We start from the raw sequence: 20,275 nt of genomic DNA, 5'->3' as shown, positions 1-20,275 counted from the left end.
AATAATAATAATAATAATAATAATAATAATAATAATAATAATAATAAAGTGGCAGTCAAGAACTTGCATTCCATGGCAAAAGTGGTTATAATACAGTTTCAACTTGCACTTTGGCAAAAGAATTCAAAAGGTTTGCATGTTGCCGGGTTTGATCGGAATCCTCTTCCTTTATCCCGTTTCTTATTTTACATTCCGCGTTTCGTCTGTTTTACTTCTAGGTTTCCAGAAAACCAACACAAAGTAGGAGGCTGTCTGCTGAACCTCATGCCTCACTTTAAATCCATGTACCTGTCTTACTGTGCCAATCATCCTGCAGCTGTCAGTGTGCTCACACAGCACAGGTAAGTTGTTACCATCTCCCCAAATAAGCTGTTCCGCAGTGAGATCCTTTCCTAGGACCACTTCATGTGGAAATCCAAGGTCTCCAGTTGAACTTTCGATCCTCTCCCTTCATCATCGCAGGAATTAGTTCGTCGTGACACCGATTGCTTATCTGTCAGTGCAGCCCATAATTTAGTGAGCGTCTGCTATGTGCAGGGTCCTGTACTAGCTGATGGGGACACAACAGTAAACAAGGAAGAGGAAGTCCCTCCCCTTCTGCAGCACAGAATCTCGAGAGAAATACAGACATGAAATTAAACATCATAAACATGTGGTATTACAAAAGGGCAATTAAAAAGATGCCGTGAGACTTCGCAGTGTGGTATCAGCTTAGTGTGGGGTGAGGGAAGGATCAGGGAAGGCTTTCCTGAAGCCAAACTCTGTTTAGATCCAGTGTTTTAGCCTTCCCCTGTCCCCGTGAATGGTTTGTCTGAGTTGCTGGTGGGTAGCTAGAGTGCCTGGGTTCATCTGTTTTTCACTTTCCCTTTGGCTGGTGGGGGAAGTTTCCAACAGTACTGTGGCTCGAAGGCAGGTACTCATTAACATGGAAAGGTGGAAGGAAACTAGGAGTGTGAACTATCTGGCACGTACTTTAAGCAACGGGCTGTGATAATTATTTCCAATTAATTGTTGTTTCCAATTCATGGGGAACAACGAAACACTATCTCCTTTAAGAGTCCTTGCAAGGGATCCAGATAAGTTCATATCTCTCCTGCCCTTCTTTACCGTGCAATTCTCCCATCCCTGACGCATTCACTGACGCATTCACCGACGCATTCACCTGGGCCAGAACCCTGCATGATAGGCTTAAAGATGCAGTTTGAATTCTGAAACCATGTGCTAGAAATCTGTGTGGGGAATGGAGACAATAGCAACAACACCACACAGAGTCTTTTAGGATGTAACCTGGCGATGAGACTCAGAACGGATATGGATTCTGGGGGCTGCTCATGACCGGAAAGAATATTCTTCTCTTCATCTGGCTCAGACCTGAACCCCCTGACACAAACCCTCAGAAGTGGTGGAAATTTTGGTTTCATCCTGGTTTGTGAGGAGATTTATTGACTTGAGTGCCTGGATGGCTCAGTCAGTGAAGCATCTGCCTTCGGCTCAGGTCATGATCCCAGGGTTCTGGGATGGAGCCCCACATCGGGCTCCCTGCTCAGCGGGGAGCCTGCTTCTCCCTCTGTCCTCCCCCCTACTTGTGACCTCTCTCTCTTTCTCAAATCAGTCAATCAATCAGTCTTTTAAAAAAAGGAGCTTTACTGACTTTATAGAGCCATTAAGTAAGGACATTTTAAAGGTAGAATTCAGTGAGTCCCACTTGAAGGTCCATTTTATTCCCCTGATGGAAGTCATGAATTCTTGTGGAAGAGCAAATATGGAAGTTGGAATTTAAAGAAAGAGAGGCCATGATTCTGAGTTATTTAGGCAAGTGGCTCAACTCCTTAGAGCTCATATTGGCTAATAATAGCACTGACAGCACGCCAGGCACATGATGTAAGAGCCTATGAGGAAATTACTATTACTACCATCGCTGCTTTACAGATAAGACTTTAGAAGGTCAAGTAGTCCGCCAGAGAGCTCATAGCTCTTAAGTGGTTGAGCCAGAATTAGCATCCAGGTCTGTCAGACTTCTAAAAACAGTATTTTTATTAAGATAACTATTTTACCTACAAAGAATAGTTTAAATGCAAATGTAAAGAATTACAATACAACGAACACCCGTGTACACACCACCCAGTTTAAGAAATAAAACATTACCAAAAAAGAGAAAGAAAACGTTACCATTTCCTTTTGTTTATCTCCCAGCCTTATTGAATTCGACTTCACATACCATGCAACTCACCCATTTGAAGCGTACGGTTGAATTATTTTTAGTATATTCAGTTGGGCAACCATCACCACAATCAATTGGAGAACATTGTCATCACTCCCCAAACAAACCCATACTCATTAGCAGGCGCCCTCCACTGCCAGGCCAAGGCAACCGCTAAAGTCCTTTCTGTCACTCTCAATTTGCTAATTCTGGACACTTCATTTCAGTGGAGTCCCACAGCATAGGGCCTTTTGTGTTTGGCTCTCTTCGCTTGTCGTACTGTTTTCAAGCCTCACCCATGTTGTACTTATTAGTACCTCGTTTTTTATTTTCTGTTTTTTCCAAGATTTTATTTATTTATGTGAGAGAGTGCGTACACACAAGCAGGGGGAGAGGGAGAGGGAGAGGGAAAAGCAGACTCCCCGCTGAGCAGGGAGCCCGATGTGGGGCTCCATCCCAGGACCCTGGGACCGTGACCTGAGCCGAAGGCAGACGCTTCACCCACTGAGCCCCCCAGGCGCCCCTAGTACCTTGTGTTTTAAATTGCCACAGAAGATTCCATTAGTCAGATACCGCATATCGTTTTCCCATTCACCAGTTTGCAGACATACAGATTGTGATTAATCTGCTGCTCTGAACATCAGCTGCGAGTCTTTGTGTGGACATGTTTTCATTTCTCTTGGGTAGATTCCTAGGAGTGACATTGTGAGGTCATATGATAACTCTTCTGTTTTCACCTTCAGAGCAACTGTCAGACTGTTTTCCAAAGTGGCTGCACCAATTTATGGTCCCACCACAGTGTGGGAGAGTCCCATTTTCTCCACACGCCCACCATGTGTTATTATCAGTCTGTTTGCTTATAGCCATCCTTATGGGTGTAAAGTGATCTCTCATTGTGATTTGATTTGCATTTCTCTAATAAATAACGACATTAAGTGTCTTTCATGGGCTTATTGGCCATTTGTATATCTTCATTTGGGGAAATGTCTATTTGGATTCTTCATCTATTTTAAAATTGGATTATTTGTTTTATTATTGAGAAAGTATCTACATACCATAAATTCACCTATTTTTTTAAGATTTATTTATTTTATAGAGTGAGAGAGAGTGCATGTGCGCACATATGAGCTTGGGAGAGGAGCAGAGAGAGAGGGAGAGAAATCTTCAAGCAGACTCCCTGCTGAGCGCAGAGCCCCACATGGGGCTCAATCCCAGTTCCCTGAGATCATGACCTGAGCCAAAATCAAGAGCCAGATGCTCAATGGACTCAGCCACCCAGGTGTCCCGTAAATTCACCATTTTAAAGTATATAATTGAGTGGTTGTTTATATATTTGCCAGGTTGGGCAACCATCACCACTGTTTAGTTTCAAAACATTTTCATCTCCCCCAAAAGCAACCTCGTAGCCAGTAGCAGTCAGTCTCCTTCTCTCCCATGGCTAATGATGTTGAGCATGGTTGCACGTGCTTGTTGGCTATTATGATATCTTCTTTGAAAATATATTCGTTTCATTGTTGAGTTGCAACACTTCTTTATATGTTCTTCTTTACATTCCTCTCATCACATACATGATTTGTGAAAATTTTCTCCCACTTTGTGGGTTGTCTTTTCGCTTTCTTGATGGTGTCCTTTGAAGCACAAAAGTTTTAATTTTAAGTTTAATTTTGATGATGTCCAATATATCTATTTTCCTGCTGTTTCTTGTGCTTTTGATGTAATAGCTAAAAAACTATTGCCTAATCCAGGTCATGACAATTTATGCCTATTTAAGAATTTTATAGTGTTGTCTCTTACATTTAGCTCTTCAATCTGTTTTTGAGTTTATTTTTGCATATGGTATGAGGTAGGGGTCCAACTTCTTTCTTTTGCGTGTATATGTCTAATGTCCCAGCACCCTTAGTTGACTTCTATCCTTATAAATTTGTTACATTGTTTTATGTCTCAGAATTGGATCTGTCTTGGTGAAGGTTCCATGTGAGCTTGAGAAGAATATATAATTTGCTGTGGTTAGATGAAGTATTCTATAAATGTAAATTCGATTACTACTAGATGGATGGTGCTGTCCATTTCAGCTACATCTTTACTAATTTTCTATCTGCAGGATCTCTTGATTATTGATAGAGGGATGATGAGGTTTCTAACCATAATAGTGGATTTATCAGCTTCTCTTTTCAGTTCTATCACTGTTTGCCTCCTGTATTTTGATGTTCCATTGTTAGGTATATTCACGTTAAGGATTGTTTTGTCTTGTGGGAGAATTGGCCCTTTTATCTTTATGTAATGCTCCCTCTTTATCCCTGATCATTTTCCTTGTTCTGATGTCAGCTTTTCCTGAAATTAACATAGCTAGTCCGGCTATTTTTTGATATATCTTTTGCATCCTTTTCCTTTTATTCTATCGCTACCTTAGAGACAATGTACAGTTGAGTCTTGTTTTTTAATCCACTCTGACGGTCTCTGTCTTTTAACTGGCATATTGAGACCATGTACATTTAAAGTGATTATTGATATAGTTGGATTCATGTTTACCATGTTTATAACTCTTTTCTATTCATTGTACTTGTTATTTGTTTCTTTACTCCTCCCCCCTTTTACTGACTTCTCTGGTTTTAGTTAAATATTTTATATGATTTCATTTTCTCTTCTCTCCTAGCATATTATACTTCTGAAAAAACTTTAGTGGTTTCCCTGGAGTTTATAATAGCCATTTATAACTAACCTAACAGCACTTTCACTTTAACACTTTCATTTCTTAGGCAGCACTGATACCATATAACAGAGTATTCTCGATTCCCCCTCATCTCTTAGAACATGGTTCTCATTCATTTCATTTATCCGTAAGGTAAAATCACCCAATATATTGTCACTATTATCACTTTGAACAGTTATCTATTAGATCCAGTAAGACTCAGAAAAAGAAAAGGTTTTCTTTCACTTGCATGTATTATTTTCTGACACTCTTCCTTTTTTATGTAGATCTAAATTTTCTTCTCTCTGAAGAACGTCTTTTAACAATTTTTGCAAAGGTGGTCTACTGGTGATGATTTCCCTCAGTTTTTGTTTGCCTGAGGAAGTATTATTTCTCCTCCACTGTTCTGTTCTTTTAAGTAGGCTCCACTCCCAGCATGGAGACCAATGTGGGGTTTCAACTCATGACCCTGAGATCAAGACCCGAGCTCATAACCGACTGAGCCACCCAGGTGCCCCTCTCCTCCACTTTAAAAAGATTTTTCCCTTTTATTTTTATTGTGGCAAAAAATACATATAACATGAGATCTATCCACTTAACAAATCTAAGTGTAAGAACAGTACGCAAGGGGATTTTTCTCCGATCTTTACCATGAGAACTTGCGTGGGCTCTTGAATGCAAAACCCACAAAAGTATTGGGATCCCGAGACTGGGTCACTGGGAGTTTTTTAACTGTCCAGCTAGTCTATACTTAGACCCTTAAAACTCATCAAAATTAGCATTTGAGTGTTGCTGCTAGTCACTGGCTCCAGTGGCTTCTCCTTCAGGAAAGCAGATCTCTGTTTTCATTCTCTGTATTTACCGGTCCTTCCAGATTTGGAGGGGGGTGGGCTTCCCTGTGATCTCAATTCCCAGTGGATCTAAGAGAAGTCATTGATTTTCAGATAGTTCAGTGTGTGTCTGTGTGTGTGTGTGCATAGTAATGATGCCCTCCAAACTCTTTACATGTTGGAGCTGAAACCAGAAGTCTTCCCATGATTTTTTTAATTCTTTTTTTGGTGGTTGCTCTGAGACTTTCTATATATCTCTCTCTATATATAGATACAGATATAGATAGATAGATAGATAGATAGATATAGATAGATATAGATATAGATAGATTCTATCTATATATATATATCTTAACTTATCAGAATCTCCTTTATATTCACACTAACTTAATTCTAGTGAGATATATTAATGTTACTCCTAGTATGGCTCTGTCCTCTTCCCTTTTTGGGGCTACTGTTGTTATACATTTTACATCTCTATGCTACAAACCCAGTAACACATTGCTATAAATATTATTTTATGTAATTTTGTGTGTATTAATGAAACTGAGAGAGGAAAGGAGAACAAGGGTATATTTAGAGCATCTGTTCCATTAACATTCTCATTTACTATGTGTTTATCTTTATTTCCTCCTGTGGATTTGACTTACTATCTCATATCATATCCTTATTCCAATAGAGCTTTCCCTCCCACCCACCTCCACTGTGCCGTGGTTGTAAAATATATTACATTTCTGTATGTTACAGGCCCATGATACATGATATTGCTTTATACATTTGTTTTTATATTAGTTAAGAGAAAAAGGAGAAAAGGTATTTATATTGCTTTTCATAATCGCATGATTACCCTTGCTGGTGCTCTTTTTTCTATGTGGATTTGGATTTACATCTGGATTTACTTGATGTTATCATGTAACTTCCGTATTTCTTGTAAGGTGGGTCTTCCAGCAAAGAATTCTCTGTTTTTATTTATTGGGGAATGTTTTCATTCCACCTACATTTTTGAAAGGTAATTTGGGTGGATATAGAATTCTTTTTTTTAAAAAGATTTTATTTATTTATTTGACAGAGATAGAGACAGCCAGCGAGAGAGGGAACACAAGCAGGGGAAGTAGGAGAGAAAGAAGGAGGCTTCCAGCGGAGGAGCCTGATGTGGGGCTCGATCGCATAATGCCGGGATCACGCCCTGAGCCAAAGGCAGATGCTTAACCGCTGTGCCACCCAGGCACCCCGGATATAGAATTCTTGGTGGGCAGTTTTGTTTCTTTACCTTGAGTATGTCATTTCACTGCCTCCGGGCCCTTATGAATTCTGAGGAGAAATGAGCGGTTAATCTTATTCAGGTTCCCTAGCTCATGATGAGTTGTTTTTCTCTTTCTCTTTTTCAGATTTTCTCTTTGTTTTTGTCTCTCAGCATTTCTACTGTAATTTGTACATGGATCTCTTTGCATCTCTTCTACTTGGAATTCATTGCGCTTCTTGGCTATGTAGATTAACATTTTCTTCAAGTTTGGCAAGTTTTCAGTCATTATTTCTTCAAATATTTTTTTCTGCTCCATTCTCTCTCTCTTCTCCTTTGGGACTCTCATGATGCATGTCTTGTTGTGCTTACAGATGTCCCACATTTCTCTGAAGCTGGTTCATTTTTCTTTATTTGTTTCTCCCCTCCCTCCGTTTTCTCAGATCGTGAAATGATGAATCTATCATTAAAGTCACTGATTCTTTCTTTTGCCAAGTTCACAGCTACTATTGAGTATCTCTAGCAAATTTTAAAATTTCAGTTATTATACTTTTTAACCCCAGAATTTCCATTTGGTTCTTTTTTTTTTTTAAATAATTTGTTTCTTTACCGATACTCTCTGGTGAGGCATCGTCATTATAGCTTCCTTTAATTCTTTAAGCATGGTTTCCTTTTGTTCTTAGAACACATTTATAATGGCTACTTTGACATCTTTGTTGAATCTGACATTTTGTCACTCTCACAGACAACTTCTGTTGTCTCTTTTTATCTCCTGTAGATGGGTCACACATTCCTGTTTCTTTGCGTGTTATGTATTTTTTTGTTGTTGAAAACTAGACACTTTATGTAATTTTAGGTTTAGCAACTCTGGACTCTGATTCCTTTCTCTGCTCTTGGGGGTGTGTTTTTGTTGTTGTTTGCTTCTTTGTTTAGTGACTTGACAGACCCTTTTAGTGAGGTCTGTTTTGCCTACAGTGTGCCCCTCTGATGTCACTGCTCAGAGGGCCCAGCCTTGGTCATGCACACAGTCCCCCTGAAAGGGCGGTGGTTTTATTAGCAGGGTTCTTCGTGCCCATCTTTCCCTGAGTCTCCTGTTCAGCTGTCTACCCCAATTCCGTAGCATCACATCCAGCCCTTCCGCTCCACTGATTTCCAGCTGATTGCTCTCTTGTTTTTGACAATTCCCTGGGGGCATAAATTGATCTGTCATCTGATCCAATGAAGTTCAAGCAGGGGTAGTTTTTGAGACCAGTCTTCAAAGTTTGTTTTGACCGAAGTTTCTAGCTGTCTCTTTCCTTGGTTCTCTCTTGTGACCTGACTGGCCTAGGGTTTAGATTCTTGCTCTTCATTAAAAACAGCTGCCAGCACCCTCTTGTTTGCTCGCCACCAAAATCTTCATTGTTTTTGCAAGAGCCTTTAGGCTTGGATCTCCCCCACACTCTTTCTTTTTTCCTTTTTTTTTTTAAAGTAGACTCTACCCCCACTGTGGGGCGCGAGCTCATGACCCCAAGGTCAAGAGTTGCTGGTCTACCAACTAAGCCAGCCAGGTGCCCCTCCCCACACTCTTTTTCAAGTAAAACCAGTTCCTCTGGGGAGAGTTTCAGAGCTCTCTGTTCCTATAGGCTGCCTTCCTCCCTGGGCAAAATCTTTGTGCCACTAGCCTCTAGTCTTTTCTGCTTGCCTCTCCCAGCACAGAACCTTTGCCCAACAAGTGAGTGGAGGTGAGGGTGTTGGGCCCCAGTGTTTTCAGCCTGCCAGTCCTGGGGTAGAGCCTCTTCCCTATGTTGTGTGTCAGGGGTGGGGGGTGCTGAGTAGAGAAGGAAGCCTCCACCGTCTCAGCCGCGCTGGCCAGGAATTGGCTTCTTCAGCTCAGAATAGGTTTGGGTGGGGATTAAATGAGATAATGTCTACAAGGACCCAGCATCTAGTACAAGCTAGTTGTCTCCACTCCTTATTTCTACTTCGTTCATCTGCTACTGGCTACTAGCTGCTTTTTAGAATAAAGGTATGCGGTATTTCCAGCAGGCAAAAAACAGAGATAAAATCAAGTCCACCCAGGTAGCCACCAGTCAGCTTAACAAACACATTCTAGCCGCAGTTGGAGTCCTGTGTGTACTCTCTCCTATTTCCTGCTCCTCTCTCCCACGCCACAGGGAACCTCAGTCCTGAATTTGGTTTTATCATTTCCAGGAATGTTTTCATACTTTACTACCTTTCTTCAATAAAGAAAAAAAAAGATCCAGAAGCATTTTTTCCTGTGGTGGATACATAAACATCCTGTGTATATAAGGACAATTTTCTTAATACCAATAAAAAGAGATCCCCCTCTTTTCCTTTTAATCTGAGAACAGCCATTCCAGAAAGAAATGGTGTGCCTCTGGGAGCAGACTTCTGAAGTGTTCAGAGAAGTTTCTGTTTTAACTCTGTGTGCTGAAATGTTACTGACTGCCTTTACCCACATTAGGAATTTAATTTTATAAATAACAGTGCAGATTCCTTCAAACATTATGATTTAAAGTTAGTTACAGAGTTAATTTAAAGGTTCTCAACCTTTGGGGGGGATTATCATATCCTATTTGCTTCATTTTGGTTAGTGGTGGTTTTTTAAAATTTTATTTATTTATTTGAGAGACAGAGTAAGAGAGAGAGAGCATGAGCAGGGGGAGCTGCAGAGGGAGAGGGAGAAGCAGACTCCCCGCTGAGCAGGGAGCCTGCTGCCGGACTCGATTCCAGGACTCCAGGATCATGAAGGCAGTCGCGTAACCAACTGAGCCACCCTAGTGCCCCTAGTGGTGTTTTTTGAGAATTTTATAATATCCCTTGAAATGATGGGAGACTTGTTGGAGTCCCATAGAACTGCATTTTTATCTTACCTTTTATTTGCATGTAAGGGGTAAAAATTAAATTGAAATGCTTGGGGGTTTCCCCGGATGTGCTTCTAATATAATCTCAGCTCTGTTACCTGCATCTTGTGGTGCTTTGTGCTGACTGGCAGAGGCAAGGCATAGTTGAATGAAATTTACAGAGAGTTCAGTCTAAAATCCTGTTTTATTGTCTTTTTAAAAAAAGATTTATTTATTTACTTTGGAGAGAGAGGGTTAGTGGAGAGAGGGGCAGAGGGAGAGGGAGAGGGAAACTTTAGCAGACCCACGGCTGAGCGTGAAGCTTCCCATGTGGGGCTCCATCTCCTGACCCTGAGATCACAACCTGAGCTAAAACCGAGTCGGACGCTTAACGACTGTGCCGCCCAGGTGCCCCTAAACTCCTGTTTTAGGTGAAGGTGTCAGCTGAAACAAGGGCATCAGGGGATTTCGGTGCTTTCCCTGCACAATCTGTGGATGCTTGGACACTGGAAAATCACTCCAGCCTGAGCAGGCCCGTCAGTTGAACTTCTTCCCTTCAGCCTGCAGGTGGCAGTATCATACCAGAAATGCGCCTGATGTTTGGCAACGACCTAGGGCTTTAAAATTCATTGCATGTTGGCACCTTGTTAAAAATGCAGTAAAGTATTACCTGAATATGAGTATAGAAGCAGACCCCAACTTTGATGTGTCCCCATATTTACATATATTTGAATGGCTGCCCCAGTCTTTTGTTATCCCCTGGTTGAGGTCTTTTGGGATTTCCCCTCTCTCTCCCCTTCAGGCTTCTTACTGTAGCTCTTGTTTCTTCCTGGGAATAAGCTCTCCCTTACAAAAATACCCACTTCTCTCCTGTGCTTTGGTGTGGCTTTCATCCTTTTCACTAGGGAAAGGGAACCCGGATGGAAAGAGAGAGCAAGGAGAGGAGAGAGTGAGCGCTGAGAGAGGTCTAAACCGTACTTCTGTCTCCATGGCAGCGACAGACACCACTGTGTCACCACTGTGCCCTTTTTCCTCTTGTTAGTTGCCACTCTGTTTACCCTGTTGTCAGCAATGAAGACTTTGAGAAAAACCCAGAGCTGTGTTATGTACTTACTTCGGGAACATTCTGAGACTGGGTTCGGTTCTGTCTGTGTCTTTGAGGAACCGGGGAAGGGAGCGAATGAGACTGATCACTAATAGAAAATGGTGGGGCCGAAAAAGCAGCAGACAGCCTGCTCCCTGGAGCTAGATGAATGAGAAAGGGATAATAGGGATCCACTCAACCCAGTGGAGTGGCATCCCTGGGATTTTCCACTGGCCAGAGGCCCTGGGGGCCTTCAGCTCCTCAGGCCTCACTTCCCCCTTTCCAGTGATTTCCATGAAAGGGGGGTGGGCAGGAAGGTGTGTGTGTGGTAGGGGGGGATATCTGATCCTTTTCCAGCTGTTCTAGGTAGACTTTTCATCATTCAAAGTAGAAATCTATGCAAAGATTCCACAGAAATACTCTTAAATGATATGGTTAAGCTCTGTAGAGGTATTAAAAGGTAAGATAGTTTTCTGGAGCCTTCCAGCCCAAGCCAGAGCATCCCAGAGCCTCATACACCCTGCATTCTGTGAGATAAACGTTTTGTTGAGTCTAAGGCAGCATTCATATGTTGAGAACTGCTTCTCTTGTATCACATCACGTGTACAGAACATGTGAAGCTTGAAAAACAAGCCTTAACCCATTGACATTTCCAACAGGCTGTATAAAATTAAAAACCGCATTTAAAAGACAGCTTGTTCTTTGGTACAACAATATAAATTTGAGTCTTACATTTTTGTATAATGACATTAATTTGTGGATTAAGTTTATTTGGCTCAGTAAAATGTGTCTTGCAGAATCTAGTTATTGTAATGGGCAGCTTTATTAAGGCAGTTTTATTCTTTTGTTGCACAATAAAATGTTCATTTCCTCCCAATAGCCGATGAACTCATGTTAAATTGAAAAATTAAAAAAAAATCTCTTTTATAATATTTAGCAAGCCTAAAAGTTAGAATGCTGCATGGAAAGTAATAACAAAGTACACGTTAGTATTTGCTTTTAATTGTCACAAGCCTTGTATCAATTAGGGTAGAACATTGAGGACGGGGGGCACTTATTTAGTCGTGGAAAGAAAAAATAAGACTTGTTTACCAAATTGAAAAGAAATTAGGAAAGTGATTTTCTCCAAATTACATTTCTACTCAAATGCACTCTCCAAATTCAAGTTATTTTCCTAATTATATTTTATATGCAATGAATTTTTAAACCTCTTTGTGCACTTTATGTTCTTGGTTGGAAATTTAACATCAATTGAGTTTCCATTAAGCTGGAAATCACAGCTTAATAGTAGTTTCTAAAGATGTGATTTTAGCAAGGTATTTGCCTTGGCACAGTAATAATAGTAATACAAATGCATTTACAAACTACTTTAAAGTTTACAAAATACTTTTCTATACAGAGGCGTGTGGTGTCATGGAAAGACTTGAGGGTTTGACTTCAGACCTGGCCATGAACCCCAATTTAGCCATTTACTTCCGATTGCTCATTCTTCCTGAGTCTCGGGTTTCTCATCTGTAAAATGAGGATAACACCTGGGTTGAAGTGCCGTTGTGTATATTAAATAGGATTAAAGACCTTAGCATGAAACAGTCACCTTCCAAACCCCAGTGGTGAATCTTCACAATTTTGGTAGAAAGGAGGTTTCTTTAATCTCTGTAAAACAGATGAGTCAGCTGAGGCCAGGTACCTGGTCCAGGGTCCCCAGCCCTGTTTTATGACTCTAGGTCCAGGGCACCTCCCTCCTCCCAGGGGCTTCTGGGGCAAAAACGGATACAATACCCCATGTGGCTTGTCAGGCACAACCACTCAGATGCGATCCAGCTTCCGTGATGGCAGTGATTCCCAGCCCCTTTTCCCTCCGACATACGTGTGACGCCGCAGGGCTCCAGGTTGCCGGGGCATTAGCCGAGACCCCATCCCGTCCTCTCCCACTCACAAAAGCCCAAGGAGGGAATGTGTCTATGAATGGGGTAACCNATCCCCATGCCGCCCCCCCCCCGCAGTGTTTTACTGCTGATAGCAAGTTTCTTTGAACGCATTTCACGACCGATTGCAACATGCCATGGTTAGGCACTGCCCTGTCTGAGCTGTCTTCTAGGGAGAATAAGTAAGTCATTTTGTAGGAGAGGGTTCATGAACGAGAGTGAGGAGAGAGATGGGTGGGACCCGTGGGAGGCTAGAAAGTGCAGGCCTGAGTTTGCAGGCAATCAGGGGCTCCTGAGTAGAAAGCAACAGGATTGGGGCGCCTGGGTAGCGCAGTCGTTAAAGCGTCTGCCTTCGGCTCAGGGCGTGATCCCGGCGTACCGGGATCGAGTCCCACATCGGGCTCCTCCGCTGGGAGCCTGCTTCTTCCTCTCCCACTCCCCCTGCTGTGTTCCCTCTCTCGCTGGCTGTCTCTCTGTCACATAAATAAATAAAATCTTTAAAAAAAAAAAAAAAAGAAAGCAACAGGATTAGAGCGGAGGTCTGCAGGACGGCTGGGAAGCCAGAAAGCCCGGGAGCCAGGAGACCAGTTGGACTCTGGGAGTGAACCAGATGGGAGGAGATAAAGGTCTGAACCAAGGCAGTGGCAGTGCGAATGGAAAGGAATAAACTTGAGACTGATCGGATATGCACGGGCAAGCAAGGAGGCCAAAGGGGCCAAGTCAGAAGCAGAAGTTTCAGAACATGCCGTCCCGTAGGCAGTGGGGATCCTTCTTTAGTTTTATTTTTGCACAAGTGAACATTAAAATGAGCTTGCAGCCCCAGGACTCAGTATCACGTTGCTGGAAAGGAGACAATCCAGATGGTGCAAAAAGGCTGAAAGAAGAAGCACAAGCTTGTAGCACAAGTTCGTGACGCATGAATAGTCTTTTTCTTCTAACTAAGCTGTGGAACCGTCCATGTAGTCTGCTGCACTGGTTTCGGATCCTAGGCTAAGTGACTCTGTGGTTAGTCATATACACATGCAGCTATCTGAGTTCTGAACTTGATTCTGAACATTACAAGTGGGTGTCCGGTGATAGGGAGGGAGTATGCGGTAAGCTGCTACCCTTGGCAATTGACCAGCCACTAACTAGAACATTTGAAGTGACAAAAACCGTACGTTGAGGCCATCCGATAGCCTGTAAGTCTCATGTCCGTGGGGGCAGTCTCCTTAAGGGCAGGGATTTTTGTTTTGTTCACTGCTGTGTCCCCAGCAGAGACCGGAGCCTGTTACTTAGTAGATGTCAATGCATGATTGTCATACAAGCTTGTGGCTCCCCGCAGAAGCCCCCGAGCTGGGCACAATGCCGATTGCATAGCAGGGGCCCAGCAAAGGATGACTGAATGGACTTGACGTGAATCGGACAGCATTTGGACTAGTGAAGCTAATTTCTGTTTGGTTTTATATTGTGCAAAACACGGGAAAATAATGTTGGGTTGATGATTTTTTACAAAGCAGTAACAAAATCACGGTCGTTCTTTTGCTAGTGATGACCTGGAACAGTTCATGGAAAGTCAAGGCGCATCCAGCCCAGGTATCCTCATTTTAACCACAAGCCTCAGCAAACCGTTCATGCGACTGGAAAAGTATGTTACTCTCTTGCAAGAGTTGGAACGGCACATGGAGGTAAGGGAAGGCAGTCTCCCTGCAGACTAGCCTCGCTGAGGAATTCAGAGAAAGCCTGGGTTTTGCATTTTGCTTGATCCAGTCTTCCCTCTTGCTGGGCTTCTAGTTTCCCTCTTAATGCAGCGAAATAAAAAGGGGACGGGTGATGGGTAGTAAGGAGGGCACGTATTGCATGGTGCACTGGGTGTTATACGCAACTAATGAATCATTGAGCCTAACATCGGAAACCGGGGATGTACTGTATGGTGACTAACATAATACAATAAAAAATCATTAAAACAAAAGGGGGGGCATTCCTTTTTTGCCCCCCCTGGAGATTAATTTTTACTTATTTATTTTTTCCACTTTTATTGGGGTACGCTTGACAAATAAAAACTGTATATGTTTAGGTTGTACAATGTGATTTTTTTAAAGTGTACAACGGGATGGCTTAATATACGTAGAGATTGTGAAATGATTACCCTGAGCAAGTTGATTCACACCTCCATTGCCTCACAGTCATTAATTTTTTTTATGATTAGAACACTTAAGATGTACTGTCAGTGAATTTCAAGTATTCAATACAGCACTATAAACCGTAACTACCATGCTGTATGTTAGATCCCCAGAATTTATTCATCTTACAACCAAAAGGTCTCCATCCTTTACTAAATAATCATGATCATTCTCCCTCCCAGCCTCGGTGCTGCTGCTTCTCTCAAGTTGACTTAGGTTTTCCTCCTCTGTAGATGGCGGTTCAGTCAAAATCAACCAAGATCTTCTGTTGTTCTGGTATATGAACCAACCTGATCTGGGGAGATAAAGCAAAACATCAGAAAATATAAATACCACTTTCACTACAGACAGGGATAAGTATCTCGAGAGCCCTGCGATCATTGAGCTTTCTGACTCTGGATTACCCTGAAACATTCTGAAATTTCCTGAAAGATTTATAAATAAGTCCAATATTAGGTTATCTGTCTACGTATCCATAGACCTTCCCCAAAGTTCCCTCACATTTGTGTTTATCAACTTAGAGTTGACTGGCAACAGCTGTGGCATCACTGTAATCTTTTCTAAATATTAAGATTTGCAACGAGGCCTGCTCATGGAATGCTGTTTCAGCAAGAGACCAGATCCTTTTATTAAAAACCAATCAACAGGGATAGCTTCTAGAGTCGTCCTTGCGCCATCGAGCCTGGTGTTTGAGGTGTGGGTGGGAGAGGAGGGCCCTGCGTTTACCCTAGTTGCTCTTCCTGTGTCTGGGGAAAGGTTTTGAGGTTTTAAAGGGTTTGATTATCTTTAAAGAAAAAGGTTGCACGCTGCCGGTCTTGTCAGCATTTGTAAGGATTGAAAGCACGTACTCTGAGCAAAACCACATTCTCAGGTTATTTGACCTGCCGGAAAGCTGGAGGCAGTGAGGAGCTAGTGAGTAAAGCCTGCCGGAATGAAATTTCAGTTAGGGCTTGGGAAGGTGTTGACCTCTGGATGCCTTTCCAAAAGCTAAACCAGTTTGCCGAACCGTTTGAGGTTTGCCCCTCCTTGCTTATCGCAAAAATCCAGAAACCAGTGGCCTCAGTTTCTGTTACTGCTCAATGCTGGAGTGCTAATACACACTCAATTTGAGGCAAAGAATCTCCAGATCGCCCCCCCACCCCCACTGCCCGGATCCTCTATCTTGGGCTTCCTTGAATTGGAGCCCATCTACACTGCTGCCTCCATCTCCCACCATCAGCTAACCCACACCCTGAGCGCGAGTTCGCCACCCGGTGAGACGCTGTCTCCTGACCCAGGTCCGTTCGGCTCTGTGTTTTCTTACTGAAGGCTGGTGGAGCAGCAGACTTTGTCCTTCAGTTATTCTAGCTGAATCCCAAAGGTTAGGTAGACATCTACCCCCCAAGTCAGGTCTACAGCCTCTCCAAGAATCTCCCCTTTCCCTTCATGAGCAGTCATGGAGATACGGATTCCTCAAAGCCGTTCTTGAACCTGTCCACCTGCTGGGGTTGTAGGTACCATGGGATTGCAGACCATAGGTACTACTGGGGCTTACAAAGGAGCACAACCGTACGGAACCTAGAATTTTGTTCCCACCTGCCTCGTTGAGCCTGCAGAGGGAAAATGGAGGCATTTTAGGAAGTGAGACGGGATTGATTTTTCTCTACCCACCGCTCGGTTCCCACAGTTCCCCACCTCTTGTCATTTCTTAACGACATGGCCTGATGATGCCCCCGGACTGCTGATTAGTTATTATCTACAGTCTCAGGAACCACACCTAGTATGTTGTGGCCAAATCCATGACGCGCCACCAGCTGTCTTCGTTTCTTGGTCACCTGCTCATTGGAGGCGCTGAGATACCAAGTGCTTAAGCGCCGTCTTATTTTGTGATCTTTAAATTAGCCTCCAGTAAAATGGACTTTTTTCTTTTGGCGTACAGAGCAATGGCTTTTATCACGGGTGTAGATTCGTGTTACCACCGCTGCGATGGAGATACAGGACAGTTCCATCATCCCCTCAGATTTCCTCTGTCTCCTTGCGGCCATGCCCTCCTCCCACCCCTGACCCCTGGCAACGGCTGATCTGTTCTCCTTTAATATTGTTTTACAATGTATTCCTTTAATAGGATACGCATCCAGATCATCAGGATATTCTGAAAGCAATCATAGCATTCAAAACTCTCATGGTAGGTGACGCTCTCAAATTATAATTCTCCGTTTTGTATGCTTTGTTCCTAAAAGAGTGACTTGTGCGTAACGTTTCTTTCCCTATGCAAAGGTCTTTAGAGTGGAAACAATAAGCTTTGGCGACAGTATTGCCGTGATTGCTTCATTTAATTTTGTCTTCCAAAAAATCATGCTTACCTGAAATGTTGCCAGGCTGAAGGTATAAAGCACTCACATTTGAAGTCTCTGCCACATTAAGCATTGCTGTGTAGGTGGGGGGTTTCCTTTTGTCTCTTTGTCTTTACCCCCATGTCGTTCACCTTATGTCTGTGCAACTTGTCTTTCACTGATTGGCATCGATACTGGATTCATCTATTTATGCCAAAAGGTGTGAGTTTATTCTTTGCATATGAAAAAGAAATCCTCCATCAAATCTAAAAGGAGAAAACCTACTAAAAATGCAATTGCTTTATATAGATTGCTATCAAAGCTACCTGTAATCTTGTATCTTGAGCGTGATGATTAATGTCTCCTTGAACCCACTGATGTAAAACCACTTGGTGGCATTTTAGGAGAAAAGGTAGTGTTACTTTGGGTGATTGATTAAGTTTAGTAAAGATTATTTATTTGAGAGAAAGAACGCAAGCGGGAGGGGCAGAGGGAGAAGGAGAGAGAATCCCAAGCAGACTCGGCACTGAGCACGGAACTGGATGCGGGGCTGCAGCTCAGGTCCTCAAGACCATAACCAGAGTCGGATGCTTAACCTACTGTGTCACCCAGGCGCCCCCAAGTTTAGCTTCATTTTAGACATTTCTGTACCATTCCAAGTGATTGGGCTCTGTGCTCACGTATGGATTCTTGCTATAAGCTTGTGATGCAACATTCGCCATCACCTCAGTTTTATTGCTGTTCAAAGTTCAGTACCTGATGTGTCCACAGGTAAAGAGCAAGTTGAAAACCAGAGTAAGGTATTAGGTTAACATTGCTGTTGTCATAGGTCAACAACAGTGGCTCGAGCTAATCAAACAGCCCACTCACGCCCATAGCGTTTATTACTATTTGTGTCCTCTTTATTTTGTCCTATGTAAATGGAATATAACATTCCTTTTTAAAAAGGAACATGTCTTTCAGACCATTTTTCCAATGTCTTCCAGTTTCCACGTAGCTGAAAGGGGCAACAGAGATTTTATAGAAAACACACCCCCAAAAAACTATGACATTTATTTGGAAACAGTAACATAACTAACCATATGCTCATTTTCATATTTGCCTTGGAATGAATACTGTTAAATTACTCTAAGAAATAACTTCACACTTTCTGCAGCAGTGATATTTATATATACCGTATTCATATCCCACATATTGTTTCCTAGCTTGTATTTTCAGTTTGTATGTGTAGAATTCAGTTGTATCTCTTTTTCACGGTTCTCTTAGGAATATACATTAATTTAGTATTGTTTTCCCATACCAATCTACTACTAGTCCCTAAAGTACAGGGCCCTGCCACAGTGAATTAAATCTGTCTTTTAACGACACAAACGCATGGCCCCTGGTACCACCTTATCTTGATGGTTTGGCAAAAGTAGCTCTTCTGCACAAAACATTTGGTTAGAGAGTTAGGATAGTGGATCTTGCTGTCTGTTGGGAACACATCATGCTGAGGATTAGGGACTCGGTGGAAATCTGAAAGTCCAAAGCTTCATCTCACTTTGGTCTTGTTTTGGGTCTGTTTCTCAAGAATTCCTATTCCATTACGTTCTGCTTTCGTTCTGTAGGGCCAGTGCCAAGATCTAAGAAAGAGAAAACAGCTGGAATTGCAGATACTTTCTGAGCCTATTCAGGCCTGGGAAGGAGAGAGTATTAAAACCTTGGGAAATGTGCTGTTTATGTCACAAGTAATGGTGCAGTATGGGACGTGCGAGGTAAGATGTTTCAAATCTCAATGCCATTGCTTCCATCTTTCCTGGGGTTTTTTCTTTGATGTGTCCTTCCATCGAGGTCAAGTGCTCGAACGTTCGAAGAAACTGAGCAGATATTCCTTGCCCAGCACTCTGCTAGGTGCTGCAGGAGATAGGAGGAGAGAACACGGGATGATCCCTGCCCTCAAGGAATGCCTTACAAAGAGATGGAAACGCAAGCTGCAACTAGCGAACAGACCCAAATCGTCAGTGAAGGTTGTTGTGTCTCCACAGTGGATTCCGCAGAAGTTCAGAGAAGGGAGAGAGCAAGAAGACCGTATGGAGCTAGGGCAGGAGCAGGAGGGCCACGAAGAGAAGAGGCAAGGATTTCATAAGCTCGAGGCCATTCTTATCTCAGGAGAGAACAGGAGCATGGCCTTTTGCCACGGGACAGTGGGGAAGCCAGTCGGCCGGGAGCAGAGGAAGCGAGCTGGGAGAGTGAAAGGGAGGGAGCGAGACAGAGTCGGGTTTTGAGAACCCCGGGCATCGGGCAAGAGCCGTTCAGATCCACACAGCGGGCAGCAGGGAGATGTTAGAGGCTTGAGTCGTAGAGAAACACCACGAAGGGGGTGTTGATGATACGTAATCAGATGAGCATGTGTGTCAGGTAAACCGGAGCGGAGGGGGCTGGCCACAGAAGGACCAGCTGTGTTACAAAGTGAGAATCACCCCCCCCACGGAGGTGGTTGGGGAGAAAATGAAACCGCAGGGGGCAAATCTGAGCCCCGTTTAGGAGGGCAAGTCGAGAGAAAGCAGTGCTCTGTGGGCTGGAGGAGATGATTAGTGTCGCCTTAGGCCTGTTCACTAGCAGGTGACCAACCGCAGGTCTCCAGGTGGAGAGGTCTTGTAGCGGCTGTTACCGCAGTAGGGGAACGCGGGTGGGAGGGCAGAGTCAGAGGCAGACGTGTAGCTGTCCCTGACAGATGTGCCTTCCTAGGAAGTAAATATCCAGAGAGAAGCACGCAAGGCTGAAGATGGATGATGTCTTTTAGGAAGGGGGCAGAGTAGGGGAGGAAGGGTGCTTATGTCACCTGGCATGATTTATCGGGTGTTAGAATTGCCTTCCCGGTCCCAAAACATCTTCCCATAGTCCCTGACAGGTCTCTGTCAGAGATTCATTACTTGGGGTTAACAAGCGATCTCATTTAAGATGCAGATGCCCTGGGGAGGGTTAATGTGGCTACAAGTCTAACTATTAGT

At 43.1% G+C, this 20,275-nt stretch overlaps 1 protein-coding gene across 3 annotated transcripts in view; it reads left to right on the top strand.

Annotated features, from left to right (window-relative positions):
* The window catches only part of ARHGEF6 (Rac/Cdc42 guanine nucleotide exchange factor 6), a 95,665-nt gene that overhangs the window by 59,583 nt on the left and 15,807 nt on the right, over positions 1–20,275 (top strand). For all 3 annotated transcript variants that reach the window (XM_040627801.1, XM_040627794.1, XM_040627804.1), the window contains 4 exons: positions 219–341; positions 14,340–14,478; positions 17,078–17,137; positions 18,893–19,039. In XM_040627801.1, the coding sequence (XP_040483735.1) occupies positions 219–341; positions 14,340–14,478; positions 17,078–17,137; positions 18,893–19,039 (469 nt within the window). The remainder of the gene's footprint in view (positions 1–218; positions 342–14,339; positions 14,479–17,077; positions 17,138–18,892; positions 19,040–20,275) is intronic.

Source organism: Ursus maritimus, assembly GCF_017311325.1.
Source record: "Ursus maritimus isolate PB19 chromosome X unlocalized genomic scaffold, ASM1731132v1 scaffold_X1, whole genome shotgun sequence".
NCBI classification, from domain to species: Eukaryota; Metazoa; Chordata; class Mammalia; order Carnivora; family Ursidae; genus Ursus; species Ursus maritimus.
This window is presented reverse-complemented; position numbering and strand designations above follow the sequence as displayed.